Raw genomic sequence first — 18,304 nt, forward strand, 5'->3', positions numbered from 1 at the left:
TTCCCAATTCTCCCCTTAAAAGAAGCTTGATACCGCTACATGTTTTCCTAGTCATACGATTAGTTCTATCGCCGTTGTTGCTGACTACCCATATACACATAGCATTCTTCCAACTGCTTATCGAAAATCAGCGGAACCATGTATAAGTTATTAAATGTCAGATTCTGCACAGCCAGCTAACCCATCGAAATAGCACACCAACTTTGCAGTCAAAATAAAATTGGGACAAACATTTTTTGCCGCTTTTGCCGGTATTGCAAAGATTCAAGCACAGCTCCTTATTCTTGCAGACCCCGCCAGTTCACCGCAATCACCGGCAACTGTATTTTGGTTAAGCAGTGGATATCTAATTTCGTCAACATATTCCATTATTTAGTATTACGAAAGGACTCGACTTCGACTGGACTAAACTATTTAACTGTAATGAAATATTTTTAAACACACAACCAACTTTTCGCAATCATTTAGAAAACTGCCTCTGAATGAGATGTGTAAGGTGGCTTCTATCCAGTCGTTAGCTGAAGGCGATTCTATTGTTAATGGAAGCAAAAGGAGAAAATCACTCACAAGCCTAAACAAGCTCACATGACTTCCAAGCAAATACTCGCATTAGAAATTTAACGCAGCGTGAGGGAGTGTATAAACAACTTCGCGTAATTTAAATCGAATAATAGCAAAAAGCAACAAAACATTTTTGTTTGTTCATCAAAAAACCTTATATATCGTATCCCTATCTAAAGCGTACTTACCACAATTACCAATAAACACAAATAAGACAATACCCTGGACCACATAGTCAGTAGTGGATTCTCTTCCGAAATTGTTATAGTCTTGACTAGCTGGCTGCTGGGTCCTAACTACGCTGCGCAGTATTCTGGGAAAAACGCATAGCTTTTCTTATTAACTGGCGGAGTCAAAAGGTCAGCTGAAGATAAGAGAAATTTAGCAACTTAAAACGAAGCAATTAAAAATATTTAAAATAAATTCACCGACAAAGACTATGAGGCCGAATAAATTTAATGAACTTTTTTCAAATCTCAGTCTCAGAATGAACCAAATCTCTCATACGAACTCTAACTCACAAAATGCATCTCATTATGATAACTACCCAAATAAAGTTGATAATGGCGTATTAATATATTTTAGAAATTTACTCGAAAACCCTCCTTAAATTTACTGCAGTAATATAGCTCATAACATATCGCATGCTATGGTTTAGTTATAGTATATAATATTAGCACTTCTCGCCTGAGAATTACCAATTAGTATAAACCAATCATTAATGACACCCAGATGCTCGAACAATACCCTACTCATCATTACATTGCTTCATCAATTACTGCTCCCCCTCGGATAGCACAATAATAAGGAAGCTATGGATCAACTTTCCAAGTGGTAAGAAGTCACAGACTGCGAATTCATCCCCGATCATAAGCAATCAGGTCACGGCGAGGCGCGGATTTTGGGGTACCCACCAAATTCATATCCCATTACGGAGAAAACTGTAGAAGGCATGCTTGCGCTTGGTGCGGTAATATCCAGAGATATCGAAAGCAAGGAAGCGGAATCTTCGACGGAAGGTGGAAACAAACTGGTAGCTGTGTTGAGACCCGCACTGAATAAACCAGACTCCTCTATCAGCGGTAATAGGCGCAAGAAGAATAAAACCAATACATCTGTGGTGGGCAACGCTTTATTGTGTTCTCCGCTAGGGCCTATAAACGAGGGTCCCCCAAGGATTAGGACCGGTGTGGCAGGAGGTGATCAAATCAGCCAGGAAGATCTCAACGAACCTAGAATACGAACGCGATGGCAGGAAAGAAACGGACGTATGCGCAGCCTGCAGCCTCATTTCTAACAAGGATGGGAAGTGTTAGAGGAACAATTTCCCATCCTCTGGGAATGTCTGTGGAAAAAAATGTTGGAATCAGGAACGAAGCCAAGATTTAACTATCAAGGTTTTCACGATCGTCTTTTCAAATTAAAGTGCACTGATGAGGCTGCCTTAAAGTGGTTCCAGCAGGTAATCCCGGCTTTAAGTGTGGCGGTTGGCTCAAATACACTATTGTGAATACTAAGTTGCGTAGGACAGAATATTTTGGATGTTGGTTACCTGACCTCCGAAGGAAGGCATGAGACATCATCCCAATGTTGGATGGGGGGTAAAGTTCATGAATGCCATGAAGGACAAAACAAGAAAACGGAAGGGCTTTAGCTTGGTATTGGAACTGAACCAAATGAGTGTGAATGCGCTCAAGGAAGTTTTTTTCAGATGAATTGAAATTCAATCATATCAGGAAACTGTAGAGTATCATCTGCATTTTGAGAGTGAACTATAATGATGGTCCTCGACTCACACAAGATGGAGGGAATTGCAGCGTCTTCGTTGCGCTTTCCCACAATGGCGCTGTGGGCGGAGGGTAGTATAGTCAGTAGCAGCGACGGAATTACAGAGTAAGGCGTACCTGCTAGCAACTTCTCCTCCGATGTACGGAACAGGCGGAAAAAAGGGAAGGACGTGAAGAAACTGACTTGATGCCAGTTCTAGTCGTCGAATCTATGCAATCTGCAGTGAAGCTATTGTCCTGATGTCAAGATGATTAGAGGCAAACACACTGAGATAGTTATGTACCCAGGATTTAGTTACGGTCATCGTACAATACCAGATTAATGGAAAAACATCATGATTGCCTCTGCTTATTTTCCCTATGATTCTTTATGACCTCCACCGACGCAAGAACTAGAGGATCTGGTAGCGTATGCAACATCAAGTGGTCCCTTAATAGGTTTCGATGTAAACGCTCAACATATTTGTTGGGGCAGTAGCAAATGCAGTCCAGTTGGGCTGCGAACAAGCTTGATATAAATACGAAACCCTAGGAAAACGAATTGGACAAAGTTCAGTGAACTCCTAGGTGACTAAGGGGCTTTGTCCTATTTCCCGAAGCCAAACCAGTAAAACGGTTCCTTGGTGGAACCGAGAACTGGAAAAACTCAGGTGGAAAATCGTGTGAATTTGGTTTCAAAAGTAGAAAATGCAACTATGAAGGTTGAGTACGCCATGAAGTTGTTGGTGGACATTGAAGTGACGTGGGGCTGTGCCCTTTCCGAAAACTTTGAGATGTCGCCAGAAAGCATGGTGTTTATAATACGTTAATTAAATGGATCCATGCTATGTTAACGCAGGGGTTGCTGTGTGCTGAAGAGGGTGTCGATCGCTACCTGACAGCAGAAACAGACAAAGAGGTGTGCTATTGTCACTTCTGTGGAGTATGCTGGTCGACTCACTACTATGTGGACTGTAAATTTTGCCAGTACACGCTCAAGCTTATGCTGTGCTTACTATTGATCAAGATCTTGGAACGGTGAGTAGAAATATAGAACGTTCCGTTGAAGTGATAGACAGTTGGTGCCTCAGCATGGACTGTTATTATTATGGTATTATTGACAAAAAAGGAGTAACCTGCATGGATGCCTCCCAGAGATGAAACTCCACGACGAAGTGAAATTTCTTGGAGTCGCTCTAGACAAAAGTTTGTTTGGGACAAACATGTAGAGGTAAAGTTGAAACGAGTTCTCAGAAAAAATGTCAGGCGATGACGGCTTTACGGTTTCTTACCAGGACAGAGGCAAATCGTCAGACGCTACCTCACCTCTGCCCTGGGAGTAGCATGGCCGAAGCGACTGGCTGATGTTAAGTGCTCCTTTATATAATTCGCAGAACACAACATAACTACGAATAATATTGAGCGCAAATCCGCCTTATTGACCAGAGCTTGGCCAGAGTCTATAGGCTATGCAGACGAACCGTTGCCTCGACATGGAAACTCAGGTCTCATGTGGTATACGTTCATTAGGCCGACGTTCGCTTATGCATCCGTATTGTGGTGGGTTAAGGTGGGACAAAAAAGTTTTCACCGGTATTACCTTTGTCATGAGCACGACATCCAACGCAATTATATATTATATTTATTCAAAGCACTACAATGAGATTAGTTCATAGACTAATTCGATTAGATCTATGGGGAAACAACGGACATGGGGGTACAGAGCATTGGGAAAATTAGTCGCAGAACTAAATCTAGCTCCAACAATGAGTACTGATTCTCGTGTCCCCATACATCTGTTACCTGTTACCCTGAAACGTAGAGAGAACTGGGAAGTCCAAAAGGATTGCGTGGCGAGATATATGGAAGTCATTTCCACCGATAGCCCAAAAACAGATTTCATCGTCGTAGCTGTTATCGGTTGTGATTTTCGAGGGCCAAATTGAAGAGGACACAAGATAGCGCATCTCCTTGTCGTAGATCGTTTTTGATGTCGAATGATCTTGAGAGTGATCATACTGCTTTTATCTCGCACATTGGTCAGGGTCAGCCTAGTCAGTCTTATCAATTTCGTCGGGATACTGAATTCACTTATGGCCGTGTACAATTTTACCCTGGCCATGCTATTAAAGGCGGCTTGAAAGTCGATGAAGAGATGGTGCCACTGATAGCCATATTGCAACAGTTTTCCATCGCTTGCCGCAAACACTGCAGAGAGAAAATCTGATCTGTTGCTCATTTGCCTGGAATGAAACCTCTTTGGTATGAGCCAATGATGTTCTGGGCGTATGGGGCTGTCGGACCTAGCAAGATAGAGGAGAATCTTATAGATGGTACTCAGCAACGTGATACCTCTATAATTGCTGCACTGTGTGATATCTCCCTTTTTATGTATGAAACAGATAATGCCTCATTTCAAGTCGTTAGACATTGATTGATGAACCACTTGGTGTAATTGGTCGCCTCCATATTTAACCAATTCGGCTGTAATTCCATCGGCTCCTGGCGACTTATGATTTTTAAGCCGATGAATTGCACGGACTGTTTCTTCTATACTTGGCGGTGACAGTATTTGTTCATCGTCTTCAGTTGGCGGCAGCTCCAACTCGCCCGATATCCTGGTTGTTCAGTAGTTCATCAAAGTACTCCACCCATTCATGCATATTCCTATGCATGAGCATTCCCTTATTCGCAAGAAGGGGCGCGCCTGTTGGGAGATCAGGAAACTCCGCACAGGGCTGTCTGTCTGCCTGTCCGCCTGTCTGACTGTTTGTCGGTCTTACGTCTCACGCATTTCTCTCGGAGACGGTTACAACGATTGATACTCAATTTGTTGGAAAGGAGAGAACTGTGAACACTCACGCGTACAAAGAGTTATGCGTCGAATTTAGGAGGGCGGGGGTCCCCATACATTCAAAGGCGGGTGTATAGCCATGTGAGGAATCAGATGAAAAATCTCGATTAGCATTTTCCGAAGCATTTTTTTAAATTTACTGGAAAGGTGCGGAGTGCGGGGGGTTGCAAATGATCATCTCCTTAAAGGACCCACTCCCAGACACTATCAAAAAAAAATCTGAAAAATCAACAGGCTGTCACTATATGGAGCCTAGGCTCCAAAATACTCTCCATACCAATATCTGTTCAAATAAAGCTAATAATATTATATTGGTATAATTTGTAGTAATTGACGGCAAAACCCCCCTTAAGTTCATCCCAACACCACGTGTAGTAATGTAGGCTACAATATAGAGAATGATTCTACCAAGTTTGATGGAAATCGCACCATTACTAACAGAGTCATAATAGGTCCAAGTTGTCGCTTCCTTGCAAATTCAGGACTATGAATGTCAATATAACCCGAAAGTGGATACTCTCATATATGGTAATATATGCATATATTAGGTGCTACGTACTAATGAGGCAAATGTCACACAAACCTTTCCTACCTGAAGCTTGTGATCATAAGATTGTTTTTCATTATTCATTCTTGCGTTATTACTGTTCGATATTTGTTCTAAATAAAACTGATTTTGAAAACCAAAAACCAAACGTCATTGTTGAATTTCTAGCACCTGTTTGACCACAAATAGCTGATCGATTGTAGATCTTCCAATCAGGAAACCTCCTTGGTATTTATCAAACGTCTTATCGGCGTACAGTCTAATTCTTTCCTTTATTATTAATTTATTTATTACGCGAACAATAAACAGAATAAGCTCCACTTATTGCCCTCAGGAGGAGGAGAAAGCAAAAACCATAACCAATGCTTAAAACTACTTAGAGAAGAGAAGTTTAAAGGACCAAGCTGTTGTGCGTTATAACTTTGAAAAAGTCTTAGAATCGGCGAATCGAATGAAAATGTTTACGTTGCATGTATTATAAGACGTAGGTAATGTCTTAGATGTCGTGAGAGGCGGTGTAGTTTATCAGACCCAGAAAAGTTTACAAAATGACCACAAATTCAAATAAATCCTACGCTGTTGGAGGAGGAGGAGGTTCAGAAAGCAGAGGCGGGAGAGGTAGTCCACTCGACGGAAGCTTTTTTTAGAGAAAAGGGAACGGGTGCAATCCCGTTGCACATCCTCAAAGGCAAGACAATCACAGGAGGGTGACCAAATCATGGAGCAGTACTCGAGGGTACTTGGGTTGGTTAGGTCTTTGAACAAACTAAAAATAATAAAGGACCCAGAATTGATCTCTGTGGGACGCTAGAGGAAGGTGAAAAGGAACGGGATGAGCAGTCACCAGAAGAGACGTGGCAGAACCGGTTGGAAACGTATATGGCAAGTCATGAAACAAATGGTATCGGAACGCTTAGAGACAAGAGTTTGAAAACAAATATCTTGTTATTTACAATGTTGAAAACTTTAACAGAGTCCCTATAGATAGCATGCGCTTCCTACTGTAAGTTTGGTGTTTGGTAACAAACTTGGTAAAGTCAAGCACTTTGGAGGCAGTGAACCTATGCTTAACATAGCCATACTGTTCTTTCATCATGAGGTGGGCGGGCAACCAGTCGCTAACATATCTTTCCAAAATTTTGCAACAGGAGGAGAGAAGCGAACTGGGACGATAATTCTCAGCAAGTGCAAGATTGCCACCTTTTGACCACTCTCGCGGAATCTATTCTGGATTCCAGGGAAGAATAGCTTACATGGTCAATGGACCACCTGCTTTAATGAATTCAGCAGGGATGTCATCTATACCCTACAATTTATTCACTTTTTGACATTTGATGGCATTTGCCGTTTTACTATGTGGTGGTCCAAGTTTCAGTTGTGATATATGATATGATCTCGATCAAAGTCACGTCTCCCTAATAGCTTCCCACTTTTGAAGATTGTGTACGACGTTATTTCGGTTATTTCGGAACTATTTCAATTCATTTCTTAGACCGTTAGAACCCTGAACTTGTATTTGCTGGCCTGGTGGAGTAGGTCTATGACGGCACCAGACTTGCATAATGACCTAAGATTCCAAGATCCAAGAGCAGAGTTATTCCATCGTTTGCGCGGGTATTTCCATGGTATCAACCTTGTCCGAAGCTCTTCATCCTGTCTCTGTAGATGTTGGTCGGTATTTCGGTTATAAGTCCATCGCACCCATTGCGATTTCTTTTTGCGGAAGTCAAATTTAGCAGGAATAAGATACATGATGTTTTGAACATAACACATAAGTTGCCAGGGGCTCCCCTAGCTACTAAGGGCAGTGACGTGCACATGCTCAATTCTCCAGGATTGGGTAAATTTGCACCGCCATCTTATCAAAATTTAGGATATGACGTATAACTCTGAAAAGAGGATTTTACCTTACCGCATAACACTTTTGGTGCTTTACATGTAACGAGTCAGACTGCAGTATAGCGATTAATTAAACGATAGTATATGGTCTATCAAATTTTTCACATTCAACGGCTTGATGGCGAAGGGTTTAGGGTTTGTGGAAATATGAATGTTTAGAAAATGTACTCGTGTAGGCTAGAAAAGGACCACCTATATAAAAACTCTCTCAAACTAGCTTTAAATTTGACTTCAGTTGAAAGATAAGGGAGTGAAGACACAAAAGTAATGTAAATGAAAGCAAACGAAAACCATAATATGACCCATGATATTAGTAATTTCAATCCAGACCCGGCTATTGCACCAACGATTGTAGTAGTTTCTGCGTGGTCTTTCCAGAACATAAATAGTTTCAGGTGTCGGTTAACGCAGAATTCGAAGCGTCCATTGTATTGTAAGAATTTTCGTTATTCTACAGGGGATTTATTGGCATTTTGTGCAAAACCCTAGAAAGCTTTTCATTAGAACACTTGACAACAAAGAAAACAGTATAGTTATTGAGAACTTGTTTATTAAGAATTTAATAGAGTTACTTAGTCCTTATTCACTTTGATGAAGCACTTGCACGCATTTGGGATTTCGAATTGTTGCATTTGAATTCTTCCTTTGACTTTTGCTAAAAGAGATCGAAATGCATATAGTTGCCTGCATTCTGTGGGGTACTTGATGCTACTCCGCAAATGGCAAGGTTTTCCGACATCCCTGTCAAATTTATAATATTGTGAAATCAGTTTTCTGATTAATCTACAAGTTTATGCCTACTGAGTTGAGAATTTATCAAATTGCCATAAAAAATACAACCCACAATTTCATAATAATAAACGATACTCACATACACTCCTCTATTCGAATTCCTTGCCTAAACTTCCCATGATTGATTATATTATACCAGTCGCCCTGATGATCTTGTCCTTTTCGTGGAAAAATCACTCGTTCGATACTTTCACAAAAGCATTCTGCATTAGCGGGGCCTGCCTTGCGCCCATCAGTAATGACGTCTTCCCCCATTACATTCTCATAAACAGATGAATTCGCTTTCAAAAGTTTTTCTAGTTCATCCAGGGGGTAATCTTTATCATTTTCTACATAAACAGGACCACGTTCCCTAGACGACCCACAATTTCGTTCGATATTGGTGTAACCTTGAATAGAATATAATCTAAATTTGAAACAAATTTTATTGATTCAAGTATGGAAGACGTAAATTAATAAGATTGTATTAGTGTAATGACCACTAACTGCTAGATGGTCAAAATGTCATCCCAACCCCAACATTTGTATTGACTCGTTGCTAGGGAACTCCAGCTCGCGAGTCCTTCATTAAATGCAGGAGCATCAACCGAATTTCCCCCATCGTAGCTTTTTTTAGGCATACTACCAAAAAAACCCTACTTTGCAAGGCGAGTTGAGAATCTGGCTTAGGATAGACACCCATCGTTTGAAAAACTAAATGTGGACCTTGACAAACTGTTGTCCCCCTATCCGGCACTCCAAAAGCTTACCGTCAAAAAAGGCTACGTAAGATAGAGAGACAATACTTATCTTTCTCCCTTTTCCATAGCAGCATGCCTCAAGAGCTAGTCATTTCTTTCTTTCAGAAGTCTCCAGATTTAGAATGCTTTGCGGATATCATCTGAGAATTATCCCTCCCTACCTTCGTGCAGGTACTTCGAAAATATTGTATTATTTCTTGTTTGTCGGGAGAAAGCGACATGTGAGATGAAATTCTGATGGAACACAGAGGCAGTTGACCCAGCGATTTCTATTCCGTTCTCAATTTTTCACCCTCATTTTATTCTCAGTTTTCAAGTAAGAAAGAGTGAATACTAAAGATTCTTAAAATAGTTATCGTTCCGATGCTTGTAGTTCTTCTAAATAAAAATAAAACTAGGTAGCTTAACTAAAGATTCTCTTTTGATTTGATTGAACATCGTGTACTTTAGGGTGCAAAGCAACTCAGTTGATGAAGCTTCGTTTAACAATGAACGACGTGGAGGAGTTACCTAACATAAGAGTGCAAACAAATTTTGGAGTCGGGATGGAATTTTGACCATCCAGTAGTAGTGCGTGTCAGGGATACTTCAGTGAAGCTGCATTGATGGCAGGTGGACCTTCCCGGTCAACTTCTCCCTCTTTTCAGTGTTTGGAATAGCTCTATGCGGATATACATTTGGCCATATCACATAAATATAGTATTTTTTGCAAAAATTTCCATTTTCCTTAAGAAACAAATTTGACAATCCTTCAAAGTCGATAATCACCTCCATTCGCTGCTGTCTGAAAATACAAAATAGAATAAAATTTGTTAATGCCCTACATATGAGCCCACCATTTTAATGAAATGTTCACTTCTTTGACATCTTTTCGTCGAGGAACGAAGAAAGGTATGGTTGCCAATATTCCTTAAATGACACCCACCACGTCAACATCACCTACATATTATCATTGACGGTATGACATGTTTTAGGTCTCAAGAAATTTTCCCGAAAGGGCTTATACGCTCTCTTAAATCTACTATTGATCGCAATATGGTTAATTTGATTAGACAGTACGTTACCAGTCAGTTGTAATTCAACCGAGCCTATGGCGGAACCTGAGCTCGATTAATGTAGCACCAACAACTAGGGGGTAGAAGCTGCAGAAATCCACAAATATTTCACCATTATGGGACACTCACCCAGCAAGATCACAAAGTCACCTTTAGGATGGCTCTCTTGGACTGCATTCAATTCAGGTAGAAAGGGTCCTTTTCTTCTAAGTCGAAACCGTGTAGTATTGATATGTTCTTCGTTTCGGACTGGAATCTCGCAGGCAATATACTGTTCATGACTGACGCCCAAGTAATGGGGGCACCGTTGCTATTATCGTAAGCATTAATCCAATACAAGATGCGCGAAAGTAGATATCGTTTTAAATTGTGGTAAGACTTTAATATTAAAACAAGTAGCTTCTCCTTTTCTTAGAAGAATAGAACAGTCCAGTAAAATGAAAAGGAGTGCACGTTAGAATCCGACCATCTAACCTCACCAGAATTTCCAGCTTGTAGCACTGGCATTCTAGCTTAAGATGAGAAAAGCCATAAGTCTAGGGCAGCCCATACCGTTTTCAAGAAGCGTATTCACACTCCAAAAACCAACTCATGCTTTGAGATGATAACCAAAAATTCTCACCGGTAAGTCTGTCATTATCCAAGGCATGCAAGAAAGTTTCGAAATTCGCAATAATAGTCTGCTGATTTCTACCTTTTTAGTCATCTTTTACGACAAGGTCGGGAGACCGCAAAGCTAAAACTGGAATTCGCAACTAAATGGTGCCCATGGACGCCTGAGTGACTTAAGGCCCACACAAATATAGAATGCCTTTCTCTTATTATTATTGGTGAAGGTTTTGTAATGAACATAGAAATAAGAGATAACAAAAATTATATCTGGATTAGCTATCACTAACTACGAGGAGATAACTGCTCTTGCAAGTCTGCCAGCACCTCCGCTGAGGTGCTACGTCGACACACGCTTGCACAACTCTGCACTAGAAGGGTCGGGAATGGTTGTGTCCTTCTGCCAACTCCAATCTCCCTCACGCCTTTTACAAACCTCAAATATCTTATTCATGATCGAGATTAGAACCTGAAGTAAGAATTTGTAGGAAACGCTATGACAACGCCCGCAAAACTAAATTAGGAAATAAAAAAATTACTAGACGGCCCCGTCTAGAGCTGGAAAATTCCTGACCCGAAGGCACTGATCGAAAGGTAATTTCTACGATGGATCCCATTCCCTTCCGATAAAAATTTAGCTAAAGTATCACTGAAATTTTGGAAGAGGTAGGGTAAAGCATTACCTTAGTGGGTAATGTGATATGATATCACTTTTTGAAAAAAGTGATATTACAGAATAATATCACAAACACCATTGTTCATTACCCTAATAGTACATATGATGTTATATCATCAACGTCAAAAATGAGCACTCGGCAGCCGAAAGAACAGACAATCATATTCACAACAAATTTACAATCGATGCTCTTCCTCGATGTCGGCTCAGCACTCGACAAGTGCCACGGCCACTTGTACCATGAAGAGCGAAATTGTTGGGTGATGTTTTGAAATATGAAAGTCACATTACAAAGCATTACTTATCACACAAATAATATCACCCTCACTTGCAGTGATGTTAGGTAATGTGAAGATGTTAAATGTTTACTAATGTTGGATCGCACTGGCTGATGGTAATTTGATCATTTTAAATGGAATATGGGATGAAAACCATAATGTTAGGTAAGTAGGAATCCTTCCTCCTACTTTTCACAAGGAAACATAAAAGTAACGATGATCCCCACGTATCGATCAGATACTTCGATTTAAGCTATGAAATAGGGCAAAATATCTAGAATAGGGCAAAATATCTACAAGATAAGCGCACACTCTTTGTCACAAAAAAAACGTAAATAAGACATGAATATCTTCACTTGAACACCACTCTCTCGTGACGGGGTTGCCTGTAGTCGTTCTCTAGAATGGAGAACGGTTCACTGAGAAATCTGTGGAACACATGCTCTCTACTACAGTGCAAAGCTTGCACTCAGTGCCCACACCACGGCTCAGAAAAGAGAGTACAGAAACACTCTTAATGAAAGGAATTAGAAACATGACTACGGCCAGACTGTCGATGGCACTGTTACCTAATTCTCCCAGAATACGGGAGAGAAAGGTTCGGTAGAACTTCAGCCGTAATGGAGAGGGAAATACAGGCTAAATCTTATCAGTTGGAACTTCATCTTCCGTCTCTTGTAGGAAGAACGGAAAAAAAGGAAGCTGATGATTTGAACACAACTTATCTAATACCGGCATTTTGAAGCGAATCCATGCAACCCCAAGCAAGAATTTGGTACTTTCGACGGAAGGTGAGGGCGAACTCCGATGAGATTTACACTGGATGCAAGAGACTCTTCTGTTAGCGACGGTTTTCACATTAGACTTAATTATGTCTACATACATAAAGGTTAGTCAGATTAACAGGCAGCATACCAAAGGCACTTCCTCGCTACTGACCGAGGGGCCGGCAAAATGGCAGGACTGCCCTCATCTACTTCTGGTACAAGAGGCATGGGTTCAGTTTAACAAAATCTGTAGTACTGGATCAGCAAAGAGTGTTAGAATCGTCTTGAAAGTCCTGTGAAACACGTTAACGGTCGACATTTCATTTACTGTTACGAGCAGCTGAAGGCATGAAAGGAGCATTTGATGATTTTAACCTTAACATATCCGGTGAGATTCCTCTCTTCACATGGCTAATCATCGTAACATTCGAAAAACAGTCTCTCCCTTCCAAGCAGAAGACAAATCATATTGGTCATCACTGTATTCAAATGAAGTAAAGTCCGCTGAGTTATTTTTGACTGTACCTGCAGTTTCTCCACATATGCTGCTTTCACTAGTGCGAAAATCTTAGGAATCCGAGACTTTCCTCAGAGAGTGGAATAAGGGGATGATCGTTAAGATTCCAAAGAAGGGTACACTTTTGAGTGTGGCAATCGAAGGGGTATCTGCGGAACGCATTAAAAGTCACCTAAAAAACTTGTTTTGCGCGTGAATAGGGAATGCATCTCGCACGCTACGATGGCGTAAAAAGTCACGTACTGCGTCAATGTAAAAAGAAAAGGAATTTGAGATCCAAAGCTGAGCCCGCCAGGGTTGCATTTTGTCACGAATATTATTTTTTCTTGTTATCGGTGACGTTTAGGAGTTCAACGCTAAGGACATCTGTTTACTCTCTGACCGGGTCATGGACCTTGACCAAATGGCCCTGAATTTGGAAAGATAGGTAGAAACATGGCAATGCACCTAAATCAACAATTATTACGTATGTAGAGCCGATTAGCAGACACACACTAAAGTACCGCAGCACAACTCACCACGGCCGAGCAACTCGAAACTCACCCGCCTGAGCAGCTAACCTACCTGTCGGTAGCAGGGTGACAGCCATGGAGACGGCGTAGTCAGTTTACAGACCGCAGTTAAAAATAATCTCCAAAAATGTGTTTGAAATAGTTAAAGATTTTTGATGTTGGTCCAATTTGTTGAAATGTTTGTATTGTTGTTCAAAAAGTGAATTTGTGTATTTATTAAAATTAGAGTACTTGACAGTTTTCTAAACAGTCAGATTTGTTTAAGTTATACAATTGTGGTATTTGGATAATTCCGCGGATGTTCTAGGAAACAGTAACAATAATATTAGGATATCGCGATTATGTTGTTGGGCTACACTCAGGTGCAATTTGGAAGGTTCTCTTAAAGGCTGGCTTTCCCATATTCAAGTATTTATCATAGAATGGCTACCATTCTATAATACTGAACCATCGAACCATTCGAACTGAAGTAAAATCTAGATACTGGTAAGATGCTCCAAAGCTGTGACTGCTATCCTGTGATACCAAAGTTTCACAACACATTACATTCGGAATAACATCCCATGCACGAATTAATGAAATTAGCTAAAATAGTGCTAATTTCATTGGAGCTTTGAATAGTACAATAATACGTATATGACTTTTGCGCAGTATCGTTCAAAAATTAGCCAACGTTGTTTAAATGTATAAAGATCCTCTCATTACAGTAAATGTGGTGATGTTGAGAGAAAAATTCATTTATTAGAATATTCTATAATGTGAGAATAATCGGTGGCGCACCAGGATTAGCAACATTCGAAATTTATTTCAAATTATTAATATGACTAACTGATGCCACCACCGGTGTTCTGCGTGGCGTAGTAGTCCTTGACAACCGGTTTAGATTGTGAAATAATTGAATATGATTAGTAAGTTGGGAACCATCGACCGGACTGGCCGACTTCATTTGTATATTATCTAAAACTAAAATAATAGTTATAAATATAAGTTGTAAAATGAATAATCCGGGTTGAAATTAGGCCTCTCTTTTTTCTTTCCCCCTTATTAAGATTAAAGAACACTAGTGCCGTGTAGACTCAGTTTTGTTTCATTAGCACCGTTCTTTTAAGATAATTTATTCCTTATCACTATTCTAATGGAAAAATTATTTTTTATAGTCATTGTTTGAACACGTTCTAAACTATACAACATTATCTAATTATAGAGCCTTTTGCATGGCAATAAAAGTCAAAGTTATTTATGGTTTGATCTTAAGCAGAAACTCTGTCAAAAATAAAATTGTTATTTTAAAACTTTAAAATTGTAATGATCCAGTTACTTTTACTCGCGCGAATTCTCATGAATCAGCTGACATATTTTTGGGCTGCTATTCGTTCCTGGTAGGCTAAAAAGGAATAAAGAAGCTGCTGCTCCTCCTGACTAAATGAAGTTCAAAAGAGCGTTGAAAGAAGTTGGATTCAAAGCTTTGTGCAAAAAAAACCTTAACTAAAAAAATCCAGGGTTCTTTTTTTAATTTTGAATTATTGATTACTTGAGATTGGAATTCGATCAGTTAATTTTATTTCATTTCTACGTGAGTCAACAACTTTTGCATGTATTGGGAACTCCCTTCAAACTCAACGTTGAAGTAGAATAGGAAGAACCGTTTCTGAGATAATAGGCAGGCAGGCAGACAAACGGACGAGCAGACAGTAAACCGAATAAGATTTTGTTTTATATAAAACCTTGAGATACAGATACGGCGCAACTCATCCCCAAAATATTAAAAGCGTTGTAAATAGGTATTATCCCGATTGTAAACAGGAACTCGCGCTCTGAATGATTGACTGTTTTGAACCGCTTCCTACACATACTAATAGTAAATAAATAAGCTGCATATTATAATGTTGATGAAAAAATAATTCCGTAGCAACAACATTCTTATCAATTTTGACAAAAATTTCAAAACAATTTTTCAATTACTGAATTCTTTTCTTTTTTTTTCTTATTATTATTTTAAAAATAAATAATTTTGTTATAGGAAAAACCTGTACCAAACACAAAAGAAGGAAATTAACACCACTAGCGCTCAGTCCTTGCATTGCGGGCCTTCCCTTGCCGGTTTTGAGCATCATATGATGCCACGTGCTATTATTCTGTGTATTCGTGTATTGACCTGCTTTATTTTCTAAAAGATTTAAATACATAACATGTAATTATTATAATTTATTTTCCCTACAGACGATCGTAGCCATCTCCAGCAGGAAGGTGTATTGCCTGTGGTAGAACGCCCGTTTAGTGGTGCTAATTGCCTCTTGGAGAGAATAGATTTCCGTTTGAGGTAGTCGTCTTAGTCTGAACGTTAGCCACAGTGAAATCAACATGTTAGGTGGACGAACAATTTTATCTGGAAATGTTTGGATTGTTAATGATGAATCAATATTCCGACAGTCAGAAGGCTCACTGGATGATAAGAACCTAGGCGAACTGTCAAACCTGTTAAATTTTACAAGCGTACACGGTTTTTATACTTTCGCCAAAATGTGTATTTTTTGTAGAATTTAGTTCACTGAGTAAGGTCAAATATTGTATATTATATTATATTTATTTATATTATTTATTCTTTTTAATTCATCAAGTCCAGTTTAAAAAATATATGTATAGCGGCAAATAAAAACTACATAAAATATAAAATGAAAAAAAAAAAAAAAATAAAAAACAAATAAATGCTTATCTGATTCTCATGAAATAAATCAGTTGTGGTCCCCTGATATACTTTCGTCTCAAAATCCCTCGCCTTATTTATCACTGTCGTCACCCAAATATTCAGTAAAAAAGGGGAAGCGTAAATAGATAAAATTTATTTTAAGAGAGATTTGTTGTTGTTGTTGTTTTTATTGAATCAGTACTATTTTTTCAAAACTTTTTCGGCAGTGGATAAACATTTTCGTCATCCTACAAAAGTTGTTTCTTTTGATTTTATGTCTCAAATACTTGGAATAATTTTGTGAACTGTTGAATAATCCACATTGAATAAAGATATTTGCTACTATTTTCCGTCAATGCTAGTAATTATAATATATCTGCATTAGAACACTTGACTACACATTACAATCTAAACGACTCTGGCGGAGGGCTAGGTGGAAGACTCAAGGTTGCAAAAAACTCTACATATTCTGTAGCATTTCTGACAAGTTTCTTAAATATTAGCCTAAAGAAATTATTATGAAATTTTTGGAAGGCAATCCACTTCTAAAAGATAATAAAAAAAAATTAAAAAAATATTTAATTTATAACAAAGTGGTTTCAAAAACAGTCCTATGCAGAATCTTTGCCGCTATTATATATGGAGATCTGAATATAATATTAAAACTGGTAGTTGGGCACTTGAACCTGCAGTTTTTTTTTCCTTCGAATATGGAACAAGTCGAAAACTGAAAGCTTAGCCCCTCAGGTCCTGTGTTAGGATATATGGGGTACATTAGCAAAACTTGTATATGACTCATAATGTTTACATATTTAGAATGCCAGGCTATTCATAAAAGAGACTATTTTGACCTGCAGAATTTTTACCAAAAAAGGAGCTGAATTCTTACTGGGCTGAATTTTTGCATAGGTATTCAGCAAACCCCAACAAATACAGGATAAATATTGCCAGAAAACTAGGTGAACGGTAAAGGACTGCTAGCAGGATTAAAGTTGCAAAAACACATAAAATTTGTATATTAAAAAGTATAACTTCGGATAACTGGCATTTATTTCCTTCACATATACAGGGTGATTCTAAACCACGGGAAAAACTACATGCCATTTGTTTTGGTTTCTTAAACCTTTAGCTAACACAGGCATTTTAATTTTTAAAAAAATCGCCACTAGAATATTGGAATAGACGTGGAATTATGGCTAGGGATTCACTCTAGAATACAAAAGTGTACTCGTGAGAATAGAGTAAGCTGTGTAGAAGTAATAGCTTTCCAAACGCAACAATTTTTCTCCTGCAAATCTACTAATATTCTTACGAAAAAGTACTAATTTTGTTACCAAAATGAATCTCTCTTCTACCGTAATACAATGTTAATATCGCGATGCAGATTTGAAATAATAAAAAATTTGTTTCTTTTTCGCTCGTGTAGATATTTATTCTTGCATATACCGATATTTCGGGAATCACTTGTTGCCTTCATCAGCGCTAACAAGGGAACAAGTGGTTCCCGAAAATTCGGTATTTGCAAGAATAAATATCTACACCAGCGAAAATGAAAAGAGTTTTTTGTTATTTCAAATAATTAATCGTTGGAAACACCATATAATTACACTGAGATAAACGATGCAGATACCATGAGGCAGATTCATCCGATGGGCAAAATTTGGGTAATGAATTGGGAATTTGGACATAGTAGTTTGTATCCGCCGCTAAAGCTTTTCCAGATCGGTCGTCGTCCGCGGGAATATTCCAAATTCATATGCCAATGAAGAGATAGCGAATACATTTAGTGAGCTTAAATTGCAGGAATTCAAGCAGCAAAGCACCCTTCAAATCACCAACTCAAGCGTGAGTTCTCTGCAGAATTCCTGGGTATTTGTAAAACTCTACCTCGGTCAAAGCTAGGATGTGGATGTCACTGCTATGTCCGGCATGCGGCTTGTCATGTGGATGGTTTGAATTTGACACTTCCCTATACGAAATTCTACCCAAATATCATGGCTCAACATGTCATATAAGTATATCTAATGTGTCATACCTTTCCTGCG

The 18,304-nt window shown here is 39.0% G+C and overlaps 1 protein-coding gene across 3 annotated transcripts in view; it reads right to left on the bottom strand.

Moving 5' to 3' along the window:
- Positions 1 to 18,304, bottom strand: part of LOC119658309 (protein spaetzle-like) — a 43,224-nt gene that overhangs the window by 11,948 nt on the left and 12,972 nt on the right. The window contains exons 2-4 of one of the 3 annotated variants that reach the window (XM_038065616.1): positions 9,928 to 9,943; positions 8,499 to 8,808; positions 8,160 to 8,368 (exon numbers count right to left, since the gene is read on the bottom strand). The exons of 1 other annotated variant lie outside the window; for it this stretch is intronic. In XM_038065616.1, coding sequence (XP_037921544.1) covers positions 8,200 to 8,368; positions 8,499 to 8,808; positions 9,928 to 9,943 — 495 coding nt within the window. In that variant the 3' untranslated portion in view covers positions 8,160 to 8,199. Of the gene's footprint in view, positions 1 to 749; positions 893 to 8,159; positions 8,369 to 8,498; positions 8,809 to 9,927; positions 9,944 to 18,304 lie in introns of those variants that run through there. One more of the 3 variants, XM_038065618.1, reaches the window with a different exon arrangement.

This window comes from Hermetia illucens, chromosome 5, assembly GCF_905115235.1.
Source record: "Hermetia illucens chromosome 5, iHerIll2.2.curated.20191125, whole genome shotgun sequence".
NCBI classification, from domain to species: domain Eukaryota; kingdom Metazoa; phylum Arthropoda; class Insecta; order Diptera; family Stratiomyidae; genus Hermetia; species Hermetia illucens.